This window comes from Bos indicus x Bos taurus, chromosome 4 (genome assembly GCF_003369695.1).
Source record: "Bos indicus x Bos taurus breed Angus x Brahman F1 hybrid chromosome 4, Bos_hybrid_MaternalHap_v2.0, whole genome shotgun sequence".
In the NCBI taxonomy this organism is placed as follows: domain Eukaryota; kingdom Metazoa; phylum Chordata; class Mammalia; order Artiodactyla; family Bovidae; genus Bos; species Bos indicus x Bos taurus.
The window spans coordinates 75,444,772-75,464,878 of NC_040079.1; the positions used below are offsets into that span (position 1 = coordinate 75,444,772).

The window sequence follows — 20,107 nt, forward strand, 5'->3', positions numbered from 1 at the left end:
GCAGAAACTTTGACAAAGAACCCAAGAGGAGTTGGCAAGGTACAAGGAATCTAGCTCCATAATCCACACAGCATCTTTACCTCCCATCAGAGCACCATTCCATTCTTGACCATAGTGTTCTACTCTTACCTTATGCAGCAATGGTAATTTAAAAAATGTGCTTGTCTTAATTAAAACCTCTTAGCTACCAAATTTAGTATTCTTGTCTTAGATGTAATTTTTAGTTGAAGGCAGGGATTCTTAAACTTTAGAATGCATCAGAATCATTGGAAGGGATTGTTAGATTGCTGGTTGCCACCCCCAGGGTTTCTGACTCAGTACTTCTGAGGAAGGGCTTGAGAATTTGCATTTCCAATGAGTTCTTGGGTGATGCTGATGCTGCTTGTCCCTGGACCACAGTAAGAACCACTGATTTAAAATAATAAATCTCTTACTTATGTGACAGATTAGGGGGTGTCACTTTTTCCTTTGGAAAACCCGTAAAGAAGAAATAAACTGAATCCAAATGGTCTTGGAAAGAAGGAATATGTACCATATTAAATCAGGACAAATCTTACAGAAGACTGGCAGAAAAAGCTAGCACTCCTGCCCAGAGACCTCACTGGGTAAAGATGGAGAAAATATGAGCACATGGAAGCGAAGAGCAAAGCCAGAGTAGGAAGCTAGTTTATGCTCAGCAAATTTCTCTTTCCACAATTATCTGTTGCCCTTCATTTGCAATTATTTCTGTCTTTATTTGTGGGTGCTCAAGTGTGACACAACTGTAATAAACATTTTAGCATGAAGAATAACTTTGTTCAGAAAGCAATAAGAAATAGGATGTTCAGTACACTTAACCTTTTAGCTGAAAGGTAGTATTAGCACTATGTTATTGTTATCAAATATACTTCAATAAAAAAATACGATGTTGTTGTTCATCCACCAGCCCTGGCCATCCAGAGGTTACATAAAATTCTGTGCCTTTCAGTTTTATACACTGCACTCAGATCATCTTTCCTTATCTCTAGAACTACCCCCACAAACTTAAGAGTTATGGAAAAGCCATTATAATCCACAGAGTATATTGTCTTTCCATAGTCAAGCACTCAATGTATAGTTTGTTCTCATGAACAAAGAAGCAGGCACACATTAGTGATGAATGAAGAAGGGTCCGTTAACCTTGAAGTAGGGGGAAGCCTTGGGGCTCACCTGGAATGATGGGGGTGAGCATCCAGGCACTCCACAACAATTGACTCTTGTTGGGAGGTGGATGTGAGATGCCTGCCTTCTCAGCTGTCAACCTGGACTGGACATATGGAATCTGTAATTAAACCTGGGAATGATCACAAAACCCCTAACAAACAGAAAAGAGTGATGAGATAAAGAAATTTTAGTTCTTTGATGCTTTAAAAATATTTTAAAATTTCACATGCCAAAGATCTTTCTCATTTCTTAACATTTTTGTTTATCCTTTTTAGATTGATTTTTCTGCAGTAAAAAATATAATCACAGATAAATATATAGTGTCTATTTTGCAAAGGTGGCGTCTAAATGTGCTGCGCTTGAATTTTCGTGGTTGTGCTCTCCGATTGAAAACTTTGAGATCTGTCAGTAAGTATGTTTGTTAACTGTTTGTCTTGCTTCCATGTATTTTAAAATGGAAACTTCAGTTACAGTCTTAGGCCATGAGAATGCCTATTAAAACTATTTAAAAGTCCCATAATACAGTCAGCTCTTTCCAGATTGTATGCCCTGAGACCTGGTCCTCTGGTCATTCTTATTGATTTTTTTGTTTAGCATTTGTGTATCTATATATCATCAATTTATCCACAATATAAGGACATATTCTCACTAAAGAAATAATAATAGACAGTAGAGGAAAAAATCTACTTTCATCTCTCTCAAACCCATTCACTTACCCAGTGGTACTCAACACTATCACTTTTTCTGTTTTTCTAAAATACATTTAAGTATTTATGATTAAAAATACACACTTTTAATTTTTAACATTAAAGGGATAATATTGTTTTATATTTTCTTTTATATCCTGAAAATCTTTTCATGTCAGTACATATAGAACTACTAAATTATTTTTAAGTACTTAAAATCATTTCCCTGGTTTTAGGGAATACCATACTATGGCTATACCATAGTTATTTAACTTTCTTCGTACTGATGGACACTAAGATTATTTCCAAGTTTTCTAACTTGCTTTGTAAACTTTGTGTTTAACTGTCTTAGTTCAGGCTGCTATAATAAAGTTCTGTTTTGGCTGGGTGGCTTATAAACAGAAACTTATTTCTCATAGTTCTAAAGCCTGGAAGTCTAAGACCAGGGTGCCTAGTCTTGATTGGGGTCTAGTGAGGGCCTTTTTCTGGTTGTTGACTTGTGTATTCTTCCTGTATCCACATATGGTAGAGAGCAGGAGAGAGCTCTCTGGAATCCCCTGTATAAGGGCATTAATCCTATTTATGAGAATTCCATCTTAATTATGTCCCAAAGGCCCAACCTCCTAATAGAATTACATTGGGGGTGAGGATTCCAACATATGAATTCTGGGGGACAAACATTCAGCCCATTGCATTAAAACATATATCCTTTGAGGTACATTTCTAAGTTTCCATATATATAGTTCTGGAAATGAGAGAAAAAATAGATTTCAAAATATCAATATGAATGATATAGATATTAATGGGTGAAAGCAAGTTGTAGAATAATATATATATATAATCTAATACCATTTGTATACAAGTTTTCAATGTGTAAAATAATTCTATATACTTCATATTTTGAAATGATTTCAATATTAAATATTTAAGGTCACTTGTGTACACACACACACACACACACAGACAGCAAAATATAAACAGCATGCATGTGAATGAAAAACTCCAAATGCAAAATAGTGGTTACCTCTGAGATGGAGAGAGTTGAATGAAATGGGGAAGAGGTTCACAAGGGCTTTCAACAGTTATCTGAATTTTTTTAATTGAAAAAAGAAAAATACAAAATGGAGTTATTCTGATTGGTTATTGCTGGTGCTGCAGAAAGTGATGGTTTTATATATAATGTCATTTTATCTGATCATATATTAAACTGCCTTCCTAGTTTTAATAGTTTGTCAGTTGATTCTTTTGGTATTCTAGGTAGACTATCATATCACCTGGAAATATTTCCATTCATTCCTATTCTTATATCTTCTACTTCTTTTTCTGGTAGCAAGGATATGCAGCTATCTTGTCTTGTTCTTTAATCCTTTTCTCATATTTTTAATGAGAATGGTGTTAATATTACTATATATTCTAATTTCTGGGACACATCCTTTACAAAGACATAATGCTGTTCCATCTTTTACAGCAGCCATCTTCTGAATGTTCTTCATTCAATCTGGTAATGTTTGCATTTGGATTTTTAGGAACTATTAATTTCTGACCCACCAAGACCATCCTTGTTGTTTTCCAAGGACATGATAGATTAGAAAAATTTGTTTCTGGTAATTTGGGTAGGAAAGGAAAATTGAAACAGGTACTTAGTCTGCCATCTTAAACCAGTTTATTACTTTTTCTTCTTTTGTTCTCTTTTCTTTGTGATTTGGTGTTTGCTTGGATTTATTTCCGCTTTTTGTGTGTGTGTACACCTGTTTTACATTTTTGTTTTGTGGTTATTATGAAGTTTATGTAGAGAAGTCTTTATACATATTTGATTATTTTAAGTTGCTATTCTTTTAAGTTTGAATGCATTTTTACTCCCCTTCAAGTTTACTGTTTTTGACCTCACAGTTCATACCTTTTTGTTTTGTGTATCTCTTAACTGCTTATTGTTGATATAGATGATTTTACTACTTTTGTCTTTTAACCTTCCTACTAGTTTTATAAGCGGTTGATATTCTACCTTTACTGCCTTTGATACCTGCCTTTACCAATGATGTTTTTTCCTTTTGTAATTTTCATATTTCTAGTTGTGGCCTTTTCTTTTCGACTTAGTGAAGTCCCTTTAACATTTCTTGTAAATCCGGTTACTTTCAGCTCTTGCTCCTCTTTAAAACTCTTGGTCTTTTCTTTGAATCAGAGTGGTAGCCTTGTGGAGTATTGTTTTTCCCTTTATCACTTAAATAATATCATGCTACTCCCTTCTGGCATGCAGAGTTTCTGCTGAAAAGTCAGCTGATATCAGTTCCCTTGTTGCTTTTCCCTAGCTGCTTTTAAGATTTTCTTTTGAAATTTTTGCTATTTTAATTATAGTGTGTCTTGGTATGGACCTCTGAGTTCATCTTGTTTGGGACTCTTGGTCCTTTCTGGACCTGAATATTTGTTTCTTTTCCCGGGTTAGGGAAGTTTTCAGCTATCATGTCTTCCAGTTTTTTGCCCTTTCCTCTCTTCTTCTTATAATGCAAATGCTAGTACACGCAGGTGTGCTAAGTTGCTTCAGTCATGACTGACTGTGCAACGCTATGGACAGCAGCCTGACCGGCTCCTCTGTCCATGGATTCTCCAGGCAAGAATACTGGAGAATACTGGAGTGGGTTGCTGCGCCTCCTCCAGGGGATCTACCCAACCCAGGGACTGAACCCATATCTCTTACATCTACCTGCGTTGGCAAGTGGGTTCTTTACCACTAGTACCACCTGGGAAGCCCAATGTTAGTACACTTGATATTTTTCCAGGAGTCTCTTAAAGTATCCTTATTTTAAAGAAATTTTTTCTCTTCAGATTGGGTGATTCCACTGTTCTTCCAGTTCTGTTCCTCTGTATCATCTCATCTACTGTTGATTTCTCCTAGTATATTTTTATTTCAGTTATGATATTCCTCAGATTTTTTCTAACTCTTTGTTAAACTTCTCACTGCATTCATTCATTCTTCTCCCAATTAATTGAGCACTTCTATGATCACTACCTCAAATTCTTTATTGCATAGATTGTTTATTTCTATTTTTCTTAGTTCTTCTGGAGTTTTGCCTTGTTACTTCATTTGGAACATATTTCTCTGTTATCTCATTAAGCCTAATTCTCTGTTCTTATTTCTATGTGTTTAGGAAATGTAAAAAACTTACCAACCATGGAAGAGTAGTCTTATATAGGATATGTCCTATGGAGCTGAGCAGCACACTCCCCATTGGTTATCAGAGTTAAATGCTCTAGGGCTGTCCTCAATGCAGGCTGCAAGGGTCCTTCTGTTGTGGCAGGGCCAACAACAGTGGGCAGTCTGGTAGACATGGCTGGCCCCTGGTGTGTTTGGTGGAAAGACCCTGCCTTTTTCAGTGGTTATTGGACCACTGAGTTGGCTGTGAGGCCTGGCAGGTCTTGGGGCTGGTCACCAGCTGAAGGATGGGGCCAGTTCCCAGGGCTGCTGGCAGCAGGCCTTACGGGGGTGTCTGGTTGCCATAGCTTATTTAATAAAACCACTGTTCATTTAAACAACCTTGAGTCTATCAAAGATTAAAAAATTAATCTCAGAGATGTTTCAGCTTTTCCAGTTTTTTTTTTTCCCCCCAGCTAAGGTCAGTTGATTTATTGATGTGCCTAAAGTTATACACATTTCTGGTAAGAAGTTTGACTTTCTCACTTTTTGTTAGATTGAAGATAAATACTGGCTGATATTTTAGGCTGTTTGGCTGAGTAGCCACACGACTTGTATTTGTAATCCTTATCTACAAAAAACTTTAGAAGAAAATTAACTTTAACATATTATTTTAAATGTTTAAAAGACAGATGAGAGCAAGGCTGGGAAATGCCTGTTAAAATATTATGATAGGTAGCCAGAGTATACTGGAGAAGGAAATGGCAACCCACTCCAGTGTTCTTACCTGGAGAATCCCAGGGACAAGTGGAGCCTGGTGGGCTGCCGTCTATGGGGTCGCAGAGTTGGACACGACTGAAGTGACTTAGCAGCAGCAGCAGCAGCAGCCAGAGTATATGATGAAACACTTGAGCATACATTTGGGAAGTATACACATAGTGATTTTTAAGTCCAACAGTTGCATTTTTGAACCTGAGCAAAACAGATTCATAAGGGATGAAAGGCTCCACTTGACTGCAGTTTTTCTACACAGACTCGATGACTGGCAAGATGAGATCAGTTCAGGAAATGCTTGACTTGTAAACAGCAAACACCCTCTTCCAACAACACAAGAGATGACTCTACACATGGACATCACCAGATGGTCAATATTGAAATCAGATTGATTATATTCTTTGTAGCCAAAGATGGAGAAGCTCTATACAGTCAGCAAAAACAAGACTGGGAGCTGACTGTGGCTCAGATCATGAACTCCTTATTGCCAAATTCAGACTTAAATTGAAGAAAGTAGGGAAAACCACTAGACCATTCAGGTATGACCTAAATCAAATCCCTTAAGATTATACAGTAGAAGTGACAAATAGATTCAAGGGATTAGATCTGATAGACAGAGTGCCTGAAGAACTATGGATGGAGGTTTGTGACACTGTATAGGAGGCAGTGATCAAGATCATCCCCAAGAAAAAGAAATGCAAAAGGCAAAATGGTTGTCTGAGGAGGCCTTACAAACAGCTGTGAAAAGGAGAGAAGCTAAAGGCAAAGGAGAAAAGGAAAGATACACCCATTTGAATGCAGAGTTCCAAAGACTAGCACGGAGAGATAAGAAAGCCTTCCTCAGTGATCAATGCAAAGAAATAGAGGAAAACAATAGAATGGGAAAGACTAAAGATCTCTTCAAGAAAATTAGAGATACCAAGGGAACATTTCATGAAAAGATGGGCACAATAAAGGACAGAAATGGTATGGACCTAACAGAAACAGATGTTAAGAAGAGGTGGCAAGAATACACAGAAGAACTATACAAAAAAGATCTTCACAACCCAGATAATCATGATGGCGTGATCACTCACCTAGAGCCAGACTCTAGAGCCTGGAATGTGAAGTCAAGTGGGCCTTAGGAAGCATCACTATGAACAAAGCTAGTGGAGGTGATGGAATTCCAGTTGAGCTACTTCAAATCCTAAAAGATGATGCTGTGAAAGTGCTGCACTCCATATGCCAGCAAATTTGGTAAACTCAGCAGTGGCTACAGGACTGGAAAAGGTCAGTTTTCATTCCAATCCCAAAGGAAGACAATGCCAAAGAATATTCAAACTGTCGCACAATTGCACTCATCTCACACACTAGCAAAATGATGATCAAAATTCTCCAAGCCAGGCTTCAACAGTACATGAACCATGAACTTCCAGATGTTCAGCTGGATTTATAAAAGGCAGAGGAACCAGAGATCAAATTGCCAACATCTGCTGGATCACTGAGAAAGTACAAGAGTTCCAGAAAAAAATCTACTTCTGCTTTATTAACTATGCCAAAGCCTTTGACTGTGTGGATCACAATAAACTGTGGAAAATTCTGAAAGAGATGGGAATACCAGACCACCTGACCTGCCTCTTGAGAAACCTATATGCAGGTCAGGAAGCAACAGTTCGAACTGGACATGGAACAACAGACTGGTTCCACATCGGGAAAGGAGTATGTCAAGGCTGTATATTGTCACCCTGCTTATTTAATTTACATGCAGAGTACATCATGAGAAATGCTGGGCTGGATGAAGCACAAGCTGGAATCAAGATTGTCGGGAGAAATATCAATAACCTCAGATATGCAGATGACACCACCCTTATGGCAGAAAGCAAAGGAGAACTAAAGAGTCTGTTGATGAAAGTGAAAGATGAGAATGAAAAGTTGGCTTGAAATTCAACATTCAGAAAACGAAGATCATGGCATCCGGTTCCATCACTTCATGGGAAATAGATGGGGAAACAGTGGAAACAGTGAGAGACTTTATTTTGGGGGCTTCAAAATCACTGCAGATGGTGACTGTAGCCATGAAATTAAAAGATGCTTGCTCCCTTGGAAGAAAAGCTAGGATCAACCTAGACAGCTTATTAAAAAGCAGAGACATTACTTTGCCAACAAAGATCCATTTAGTCAAAGCTATGGTCTTTCCAGTGGTCCTGTATGGATGTGAGAGTTGGACTATAAAGAAAGCTGAGTGCCAAAGAATTGATCCTTATGAATTGTGGTGTTGGAGAAGACTCTTGAGAGTCCCTTCAATAGCAAGGAGATTGAACCAGTCCATCCTCAAGGAAATCAGTCCTGAATATTCACTGGAAGGCCTGATGCTGAAGCTGAAACTCCAATACTTTGGCCACCTGATGCGAAGAGCTCACTCATCTGAAAAGACCCTGATGCTGGGAAAGATTGAAGGCGGGAGGAGAAGGGGACAACAGAGGAGGAGATGGTTGGATGGCATCACTGACTCAATGGACATGAGTCTGAGTAAACTTCGGGAGTTGGTGATGGTAGGGAGGCCTGGCATGCTACAGTCTGTAGGGTCGCAGAGTCTGACATGACTGAGCGACTGAAATAAACTGATGCAGAGTATGTGATGTAGCACTGAACTGAACTGATGCAGAGTATATGATGAAACACTTGAGCATACATTTGGGAAGGATACACATAGTGATTTTTAAGTCCAGCAGTTACATTTTTGAACCTGAGCAAAACAGATTCATAAGGGATGAGAGGCTCCACTTGACTGCAGTTTTTCTACACCGACTCGATGACTGGCAAGATGAGATCAGTTCAGAAAACACTTGACTTGTAAATACTCCCAAAGTTGCATGTTTATGTTTCTAGAATTCATAGAATAAAATACTTAATTTTGGGGGGAATAGAATTTATGAAGTAATTTTCCAGTTTGCCTACCATATTCATGTTATTATTACTGATTCTCTCATTTATACCGATTAGTCACACTGTTGACTGATACATATTACATCTCCCCATCCACTCACCAAATACTCTGCTTCCTGCAGAAAGAAGCCCCCAAATCTCACAGAATTTAGCCAAGTAGATTCTTATTACTGAATTGCTTCTATTTGTCAGAGCAGGAGCCTTATTCAGATTTCTCAGAAATGGGTATTAATTGATCCACGGTGAAAACTCCAGGAGAGGGAAAGTTTAATAAATGACTAATCCACACTGTTTAATATTAAATATCTTTCTCAAAGAGTCAAGATTTAGGTCAGAACTGACTCAGACTTAGGACTCAGGAGACCTTAGCTTGTAGTAAATCTTATTTACTTCAAAAAGAAAAAAATCAAAGAATCTTAGAACTAGTTAAAAAAACAAACACTTGGGTATTTGAATAAAAATTCAGGTGATATTTAAACATATGTGTTCAAATATGGAGATCTCAGGATTGTATTATTTTTGACTACTATAAAATATACTTTTAAAAAACTCCTGAATTTCATCGCCTATTGAAGAGAAGGAAGTTGCAAAGACAAGTTATTAAATGATAAGAAATGATAAGAAATTGGCAGGAAAGGAAGTATCTAATTGTTCATTCCATCATTGATCAGCAATGCTTCCCTGAGAAACTATGAACTCTGATACATAAAAATAGCAATCTTAAACTTTCAAAAACATATTTAAATTTTGGCCATGGAGGATAGTAGCGATTCTAAACAACTTACTTTTGGATGATCCAGATCAGTTTGTATCACAGTGTGTTCCAGAGCTTTATTTCCAAATAGATCCCTGGGGATAATCCTGACTATAAAACTCAACCAATAAAATTTCCAACTAGCCTCCAAAAACTAAACCAGAGAGTAATTTGGGTCCTTTGTTTGAATCAGACTTAATATCCTTATTCCTTTCCAGAACATTCACCTCTCCATTGAGTGCCTTTGTCTCCTACTATGGTCCCACCTGGGCTTTCTCCACCATCAAATCTTGGATGTTTTCTTTAATATTCCACTCTAAGTGCTCATCAACAATAAGTAAATTTATTATATCTCTCTGGTAACACTTCAAATTTAACAGCTGCCTTCAACCTATCATGTTGAATGTGAGAACTTGCTTTGAGAACCAGTGTCTCTTAAGTCTCCACCCTGACCCAAACCATAGGAAAAAGGGCATAGAGGTTAGAACCTTACAATGCTGTGTCATTTCCTAAGCCACAAGCTCCAGCAATTCTTCCTGTTCCCCACTCTCTTGGTTTCCTATACATATTAGTACAGATTTAACTGACTTGACCCAAAGATTGTCTCCAGCCCTCACAGGTATTTCAGGAGAAAAAGGAGAAAGGTGTTTCAGGAGGCATACTCGATGCCTCGGATTCCTCATCTAGAAAAGGCAGATAATATTATGTACCTCAGGAGGATCTTGTAAGAATTAGAAAAAGAACATGTGAAGCTCTTAGCACAGTGTCTGAGCTCTAGTAGGTGCTTCAGAAATGCTCAACAGAATTCCCAGGTGATCCAGGGGTTCGGACTGGGCACTTTTGTTGCCATGGCCGGGGTTCAATCTCTGGTCAGGGAACTAAGATCCCATAAGCCACATGGCACAGCCAAAAAAACATGTTCAATACTATCTGTTATTTATCATTTCTATACTTTGGAAATCTGTGCAAGTATCAAAGATCAGTTGCTAAACTTTGTATGAATACCTTGATATAAGAAATGAAAATATATTCAACTCAGTATGAAAAAGGAAATCTGCATAAAAAATTGTATTTCTAATGATATGCACATATTTCATTTTATTTTTCTAATAGAATAGTACTATCAAAATACAAACTGATGGGGTTAGTCTCCAAATACTTCCTCTCTTTCCGGTGATCTGTTTTTCTAGGTGAGCTAATTTTAACCTGCAATCCCATGGGCTTCTCTTCCATACCACCTGCTCCCTCAGTTGCTTCTGATATCAATTTCTTTTTTGTTTCTTTTTCATCTCAAATCCTGACCCTGAATCCTAATTTCATCCTGTTTTATGCTCCTTCACATATGAAGGGCTCAGATCCTTCCCACTGACAGGCGGCTCCATTGCCTAAATTCTGTTAAAACACCAGTGCTGTTTCCACACTTACTAGTGTTTATACCTGTTCAGGGCTCATGATTCACACCACATACAACTGCTTCTCAGAGTCCGGTCTTCTAACAATTTCTAACATAATTCTCAGATTCTTGGCTTATTGCATGTGACAATTCTTCTGGTTTAGCTGGACATTTTTTTTTTTTTTTTGCAAGGATCAGTGAAAAGTAGTGGAGAATTTGAGTTTACCAGGACCTCATTTTGGAGTGCACAGGAATCAAACATGGAAATTTATTCAGTGCATAAGCTGACTTACTGGAAAAAAAGGCGGGGGGGGTAGAGGGGAGAGAATAAGATTTTATTATTACTAATCATTTGTATCTCTTCATTTGATCATCTTTAGGTATGTGCACACAGCTCTTGAAAAGCATGTGAAAATGAACCAAGCTTTTTTTTAATTTTTATTTTCAAAAAGCAGTAAAAAGATTTATACAGGACATTATGAAAATCTAATGCCATCATTAGGACCCAACTCCTGCAGGTTACCAGTGTGGGATCATCATCGAAAGCTGTTCGGCAAACAGGCAGGCAAGCAGGATAAGAGTATTCCTCTGATTACTATATTGTCACAACAATAGTAATCAAGGGAACCTTCCTTTAGTTGGATAATCCTGCATAAATAAGTAATACAGTTAATCAAAATGTAAACATGCGGTTTTCCAACACCAGTATAGCAAAGGCAAAACTAGTTGGAACAAGAACAATTCTGTTATCCCACAATAGTGATTCTTACACTTTGCTTCTTTGCTGTATGATCCTTATGTATTTTTTCCCATTCATCATCTTCCATATCCTGGTCAAATGTTTCAGGGTATGCTGGTAATTTGTCTTTGGGGCATTCTTCATAGTAACTCCGAACATACTTTCCTACAAACCACCCTTTGTATTCTTCAGGCATTTTGCATTCCAGGCCATTATAATGCACGTTGTAGTGATGCTTTAACCAGTAGTAGAGGTAGTGGATGTTGTAATCACATCTCCAAGGGTTCTCTCTGAGCCACAAGAGTTTCAAAAAATACAAGTCTTCTAATACACCATAGTCAAAGTTTTGCAGACTGTTGTTTGATAAATCTAACTCTTCTAAATGTGTGAGTCCTAAAAAAGCAGCTAGAAACGGAAAATATTTATTAAACCAGTGAGTAATTAGGTTAAGTGCACTGTATATTATAAGGACAAATTTAAAAGTAAGAGACAATTCTCGCTGTTGAAAATAAAGGAAAAGATTTTCCTTAACCTCCTTTTTCTCAGAGTTCTTACTTTAGAAAACTTCCAAGTACTTTCTCTTCTTTTTTGAAATGTATACACATCCTTTAGAAGACTAAAGAGGTCTTTCTCAGCTCTCTGAGGAACATCCTGCTTAAAAACCTGGGAACAATCTCTTTGAAATGGAAACATCAAGGGAAGAAACACTCCTGCCTCCCAGTTACTGTGGGAGGGTAGAAGCCTTTAAGGCGCAAAATTATCTCTTGTCATAAAGACAGAAGTTTGTTTTCTTCTTGATAAAGCCAGTTAGCTAACACAGATGGCCACTCCAATTGCTCGGTAAGCTTTTAGAATGAACTATGTTTGGCAAATGGTGTTGTCAAGTCTTCTTACTTAAGGACTGAAAGTGAAAGTGAAAGTGAAAGTCACTCAGTCATGTCCAACTCTTTGAGACCCCATGGACTGTATAGTCCCTGGAATTCTCCAGGCCAGAATACTGGAGTGGGTAGCTTTTCCCTTCTCTGGGTTGGCTCTTCCCTACCCAGGGATCAAACATGTATTCTGAAAACACACATATGCTAGGTTGTATATGCTTGGCTATATAAAGGGTGAGATTTCTTTCTGCCTCTGCAATCTCTTTGCAGATTGCCTGTTGTATACATCACATTCCAATTTAATGCTTATTCAATAATAAAAGAGTTTTCTTTCTCTACTACTTTGTGGAGAGGATTTCTATGCTGGGTGAGGACTCTGGTTTTAATTATATTTCCCTAACAGTATAGAATCCCAGGGACAGGGGAGCCTGGTGGGCTGCTGTCTATGGGATCGCACAGAGTCAGACATGACTGAAGCGACTTAGCAGCAGCAGCAACAGTATACATGTCTAAATGAAAAATTCTGAAACACGTTTTTACTCAAAGCTCCCCCCTTGATTAGATTAATTAGAGTACAATTTTTTATTAGAAAAATCAGTTTTAAGTTAGATCTCTAAAAAATGTATTTCGTGCTCATGTGCATTTTTTAATACCCGCTGGAAAAATGCCACAGAAAGACATGGATTAGGAAAATATTTCAATGTAAGACATAAGTGCACAAAAAATGAGAAATGTGTTCAGAAATCGGACAGCTCTTTGGGAAATGAATAAACTCTGAAAATGCCTAGAAAACAGCCATTTCCAAGTTTATGGGGAAGAAATTATATTCTTGTATTGTCCAAAACAAAAAAAAATTATCAATATTTTGAAAACATCTGGTTGTATTTTGGCAAGCTATGATAGCTATCAGCCTTGAATTCATATGTATTTAATTTCACCAGAGGGTAGATAATTAAAACAAATATTGAACACATAACAAAATAATACAACAAAAAGCTATTTTTCTTTTCTGAGAGTAAAGAAATCTAAACATAAATTATCCCTATTTCAGTTAATGTGAATAGAACAGGTACGCTGTAACAGGTCAATCCTGATTTTAAATATTTTGTTTCTATTTTAAACATTTTCTCATTGCTGTTTTAAAATACTTTTGGCTAGGGTATACAGTGCCCTTATGTGGAATTTCAAAAATACACTCTCAAGCCAATACCATTAACCATTTTCATATCATTTGTTCTCAGACAAAACCCATGGGTGCTTAGTTGCATCCAACTCTTTGCAACCCCATGGAGTGTAGCCTGCCAGGCTCCTCTGTCCATGGGGATTCTCCAGGCAAGAATACTGGAGTGGGTTGCCATGCCCTCCTCCAGGGGATCTTCCCAACCCAGGGATTGAACCTGGGTCTCCCACATTGCAGATGGATTCTTTATCTTCTGAGCCACCGAGAACACCATGAATACTGGAGTGGGTAGCCTATCACTTCTCCAGGGGATCTTCTCGACCCAGGAAATTTCACTTCTCCAGGGAATCTTCTCGACCCAGGAAATTTAACCTGGGATCTCCTGCATTGCAGGAGGATTCTTTACCAGCTGAACTACCAGGGAAGCCCCCCAAAGAATTATATTTTGATGCAAAGCAATGACTTGGGTGTGGGGAGGAGGAGGGAGTGAGGAACAGGCTGCTGCGAAGGAGCAAAAGGTCAGCCCTTGCAATGATAGTTCTGAAAACACTGCATTCAAAAAAAACTAACATTTGTGAGTCAATCATCTCACTGTTTACTTTTCTTAACAGAAATTAGCCCTTCAGATTGAAAGCATCTGTAAACATTCCTATATTTTATTTCGAAAATGCTAAAGTTGTTACTTAAACCATACATATTTGGGCACTTGGGAAAGCTACTTTTCATTTGTTCCTTAAAGGAGGTAGATTCTAAAATGGGAGTGCCTTCTTTCCTTTTTCTGCAATAATATCTGGCATTTTATGAGACTGTTATTCACATTGCCTTTTAAAGATTGATATATTTCACTGCATTTGTATACCTATCAGCATACATCATTAAAGTAAGTTTGCTTTGGCAGTGTTTCAACTCAAAAACCCTGAAATATAGAAGGTATTTATTTTAAAAGTTTTAAAGGTCATTTTGACTTAAATGACCAGCCTGAAATGACCACTTAAAAGTTCTGAGATGCTTTTTTGTTCCAGAAGATTTACCAAGGAAAAGTGGTTGACATTTTCCAGATGCTCAGTACATATTTGTTAATGTAGAAAATATCATACTTTCCTGAAACTGAGTTGAACAAAGGGGGAAAGGATAATACTGCAGGTACTATTTGCAATACCCAAGACATGGAAGCAACCTAAGTGTCTATTGATAGATGAATGTTTATGTATATATACAGATACACACACAATATTACTCAGCCAGAATGAAATATTGCCATTTGCAGCCATATGGATGGGCTTAGAGATTAAAATAATGAGTAAGTCAGTGAAATTATATACTACTATATATAAAATAAACAACAAGGATTCCCTATGTAGCACAGGTCACTATATTTAATATCTCGTGATAACTTATAATGAAAAAGAACCTGAAAAAATACATATGTATTCTTGAATCACTTTTCTGTACAAATGAAACTAACACAATATTGTAAATCAACTATTTTACTTCAATTTAAAAAGACCTAAACTGACATTTCACCAAAGACAAACAGATGGCTGACAGACACATGAAACTATGCTTGACATTGCTCACTATCAGAGAAATGCATATCAAAACCACAATGAGATATCACCTCACACCAGTCAGAATGGTCATCATCAAAAAGTCTACAAACAACAAGTGCTGGAGAGAGTCTGGAGAAAAGGGAACCCTCTTGCACTGTTGGGAATGCAAATTGATACAGCCACTATGAAAGACAGTATGGAGAGTCCTTAAAAAACTAGGAATAAAACCACCATATGACCCAGCAATCCCACACTAGGCATATACCCTGAGGAAACCAAAACGGAAAAAGATACATGTACCCCAAAGTTCACCGCAGCACTATTTACAATAGCTAGGACATGGAAGCAACCTAGATGCTCATCAACAGATGAATGGATAAAGAAGCTATGGTACATATATACAATGGAATATTACTTAGCCATAAAAGGCACACATTTGTGTCAGTTCTAATGAGGTGGATGAACCTAGAGCCTATTATACAGAGTGAAATATGTCAGAAAGAGACAGATAAATATCATATACTAATGCATATATGTGGTATCTAGAAAGATGGTACCAATTAATTTATTTGCAGGGCAGTAATGGAGGAATAGACATAGAGAGCAGACTTAAGGATACAGGTGGGTGGGAGGGGAGGAGAGGGTGAAATGTAAGCAGAGAGTACATGGAAACCTACACTACCACATGTTAAATAGCCAATGGGAATTTGCTGTATAACTCAGGGAACTCAAACAGGGGCTCTGTATCAACCTAGAGGGGTGGAATGGGGAGGGAGATGAGAGGGAGGGGACATATGTATACCTATGGCTGATTCATGTTGATGTTTGACATAAAACAATAAAATTCTGTAAAGCAATTATCCTTCAATTAATAAAATAAATAATTTTTTTTAAAAAAAGAAAAATAACAATAACAACAAAAATAACAAAAAAAGAAAAACAACAACAACAAAAAAATAGTATTCCAAGGTGGCACAAGTGGTAAAGAACCTGCCTGCCAATGCAGGAGACATAAGAGACCTGGGTTCTATCCCTGGGTCAGGAAGATCCCCTGGAGGAGGACATGGAAATCCACTCCAGTATTCTTGCCTGGAGAATTCCATGGACAGAGGAGCCTGGCAGGCTACAGTGCATAGGGTCAACAAAGAGTTGGACATGACTGAAGTGACTTAGGATAGCATATATGCATTAATACATATTTTTAAACACTGGGCTTCTCAATTAGGAAGACACAAATATTATGTACATTACAAATCTGATCACCATTGCAATCATTCTCAGTTCTTTCTAAATTCAGTGTGTTAACTTACCATATTCATTCTTGTCAGGGGCTTTGCTTAGCAAATGGAGAAGAGGTTTGAAGGATGAAAAAGAATTGATCTTGATTTTGGATTAGGTAAAAATCTATCTCAGAGAAGGCAATGGCACCCCACTCCAGTACTGTTGCCTGGAAAATCCCATGGATGGAGGAACCTGGTAGGCTGCAGTCCATGGGGTCGCTAAGAGTAGGACACGACTGAATGACTTCACTTTTCACTTTCCACTTTCATGCACTGGAGAAGAAAAAGGCAACCCACCCCAGTGTTCTTGCCTGGAGAATCCCATGGACGGAGAAGCCTGGTGGGCTGCCGTCCATGGGGTCGCACAGAGTCGGACACAACTGAAGCAATGTAGTAGTAGTAAAAATCTACCTGGCTCTAAGTTGAGCACATTTTATCTTAATTTATGAGCATACTTAATTTTATGAACGTAATTTATTCTGCTTAGCAGAATGTTTCAAATTTACTGTTAAAGTCTTACTTTAAACAAGTTGGGACTTAACGAATAGCAAAGAGAATGCCAAATCTGAATTTCCTTTTAAAAAAAATCACAACATGTGTAGCATATTATTAGCCACATACTCTTATTTTTTAAATATATTCTACAAAACACTTCTTTGGGCCAATTGAATAATTGACCAATTGAATAACTGTAGCTTAGTAATATTACATACTATTACATACTTCATAAAGCAACAATTTGGCAAATATTTCTCTGAGTGCCAAGCAAGTTCTAATTAAATTCAAAGTTCTTTTTAGTTTTTCAAAAACTAAATTGTATTTACTATAAATGTTGCCAGAGAATACCTGTGGTCTGTTAAAAAGGCTATTTGTGGAACTTACCAGGATCTATGAATTGAATGCCATTGCTGCTGAGGTTTAATTTCTTTAACTCATGAACATCTTCAAACTCCTTGGGTCGAAGTTGGTTGATTTTATTGTGTGACAAGTCAAGTTTAACAATATCTGGAGGAATGTTGTTTGGAACTTTCTTCAACTCTAGAAAAAAAATCATGTTCAGGTTACCAAGCTCTCCTCTGGACCCCACTGACTCTATCACTCATGTGATAAAGAGTCAGCTCTTGAAAGGAAAAAGGATAACCCATCTAAAGCCAAAGAACTTTGCTATGAACAAGCCTGAGAATATACTGAATTCCTCCAAAGCCCAGCAACCTAAGTGCATCTCACTTAGAGGAGCAGATATCACTCATTGCTGAAATGTTCTGAGAAACTTCTTAGAGACGGCAAGGAGGACAACAGGCAGTGTGGGCTAGTAGGGCTCAAGGCTATCCGTTTGTTAGAATCACCCGGAAAGCTTTTCAAAAATAGAAAGCTGAAACAAAATAAAACCTACAAATCAAACCATTCCATGCGCGTCCCCTCTGATTCCCTTCCTACTCCTCTAAGAGCTTTGACTACTAATTACTGCCTCTCTGCAGCATCTTCATTTCATCCCTCACCTCTCAACAGATAAGCTCAGATTTCACCATCCTAAAAAAGAAGCAAAAGCCCTTGACCTTGATGACCCTCAAGCTGTTATCTTATTTCTCCTTTCCTTGGATGCTAAAATTCGAGAAAGTATAGTCCTCATTTGCCTCGTGATCACCATTTACTCCCTGAATCCTTGTGACTCAGTTGTACTCACTCATCCCTAACTCTTCCCGAGGTACTGCAGTAACTGGACTCCTCAGGAACCACAACAACAACAATAATAATAATGCTGCTACCACTACTACTGCTACAAGAGAAGCCTCTGGAAGAAGAGTCCAGTTTTCATAGGTTAATAGGCAATTAAGGTTCTCCTATCTTTCATATTTATATATCTTTAAATTATGCTTTATAGAACTATAAAGCATGTTTATTTTATATTTTAGCATAATACTTGCCCTTTATTTTAATCTTTAGCAAAATATGCTGAAGAGGTTTTGCTCAATTCTAAGCAGAGCAAGTGGAACCTATGAAGAGAAACAAACCTGTTCGGACCTAAGAAACTAGAAGCAACAAATAAAATATGCAGATTAGTTCATACCTGAGAAGTAGCATGACCAAAGACTTCTTGAATATGTAGAAATTCTTTGAACTAGTTACAGTAAAGTTTATGAAAGGTGGTATACATCTATCCATGATTCCCTTTTTGCTACAGAATAACTGAGTTGCTGATAATTTCTTCCAAATATTTTTTAAAAACCCTCTGGTATATATGATTTCTTAACTAATGGTATGTTTATCTTCATAAAGATCCAGTCTTATTTCCTCCCTTCTTTTAACAGCTTAGAATCCATGGTCAATGGTTTCCTTCTCTAGTATCCTTATTACTGTTAAATTAGCTTTTTTCTTCTTGATGGGATCTTGGTATCTTAGTATCTCTGCATAAGAATTTTTCTAGGTGTCCTAACAAGTATTAAGTGCAAGAATCCTATAAGCTAGAAAGTACATTTATCCTCATTTTACAGATAAAGTAGAGGCACAACGTGTTCATAGTCACACACCTAGGATTTAAACAAGACATGCTAGCCCCCAAACCTGTGCTTCTAACTGCTATGCTCTGTTGGCTAGTCATGGTACCTTTCAGTCTCATTTATGCTGCCCATCTGCCTACAATCCTCAAACCTGGCATATGTAGGGTAAAATGAGGATGGGGCAGCAACAGGGGTGGAAACAATATATTGGGATGGCTATAAGACCTTTCTGGCTCTGTATTTAAAATGACATCTCTCTGCTTTCAAGCAGACAACAGTAATAATACCATTTCTGTTTCTTTTTTTTTCAACAGTAGATAGCAACATCAGACACAGTGTACATCTTACTGATTTTTTTTTCATTTTCATACCCTCCTAGCCATGAAAGCTTCATGAAGGAGGTTTAGAACAATGTCTAATATATTACAAATAAATAAGCCAGCCTCTAAAATGGCACCCAACAATCCCTCTACTGATATTCATGTTCTTGTGTAAACTCTTCTCCCTAAGTATGGGCTGAACCTAGTGACTTGCTTCTAACAATAGAATGTAGCAAATATGATACGATGTCACTTTCATAATTAGGTTATCAGTAATTGTGACTTCTGTCATGCTAGCAGACTCTCTTTTGGTGGCTTTGATGAAGCAAGGTGCCATGTTGGAGAGGCTTACGTGGCAAGTAATTAAGGGGGGCCTCTGGCTGACAGCCAGCAAGGAACTCAGGCCCTCAGTCCTTAAGGAACTGAATCCTGCCAAGCCATATGAGCTTGGAAGAAGATGTTTTTCCAGTTGAGTCTTCAGATGAGACCACAGAACCAAGCCCTGGTCAATACCTTATTGCAGCCTCGTGAGAGATCCTGAAGCAGTGGACTTAGCTAACCCATGTCTGGTTTCCTGACCTACAGAAACTGTGAGATAATAAAGTGTGTTGCTTTAAGCTGCTAGGGTTTGGGGTAGTTTTTAGGCAGCAACAAAGTTAGTTATCTAATAACACATGGGAAACAATGAGCTCGTTAAATATGTTGAGTTTCAGTTCAGTTGCTCAGTAGTGTCCGACTCTTTGTGACCCCATAGACTGCAGCATGCCAGGCTTCTCTGTTCATCACCATCTCCTGAAGCTTGCTCAAACTCATGTCCACTGAGT

General features: G+C 37.7%; 2 protein-coding genes across 3 annotated transcripts in view; one reads left to right on the plus strand and one right to left on the minus strand.

Moving 5' to 3' along the window:
• The window catches only part of FBXL13 (F-box and leucine rich repeat protein 13), a 217,273-nt gene that overhangs the window by 73,008 nt on the left and 124,158 nt on the right, over positions 1 to 20,107 (plus strand). The window contains exon 9 of the mRNA XM_027539757.1: positions 1,458 to 1,590. Coding sequence (XP_027395558.1) covers positions 1,458 to 1,590 — 133 coding nt within the window. The remainder of the gene's footprint in view (positions 1 to 1,457; positions 1,591 to 20,107) is intronic.
• The window catches only part of LRRC17 (leucine rich repeat containing 17), a 38,858-nt gene continuing 29,989 nt past the window's right edge, over positions 11,239 to 20,107 (minus strand). For both annotated transcript variants that reach the window (XM_027539751.1, XM_027539750.1), the window contains exons 3-4: positions 17,348 to 17,503; positions 11,239 to 11,985 (exon numbers count right to left, since the gene is read on the minus strand). In XM_027539751.1, the coding sequence (XP_027395552.1) occupies positions 11,588 to 11,985; positions 17,348 to 17,503 (554 nt within the window). In that variant the 3' untranslated portion in view covers positions 11,239 to 11,587. The remainder of the gene's footprint in view (positions 11,986 to 17,347; positions 17,504 to 20,107) is intronic.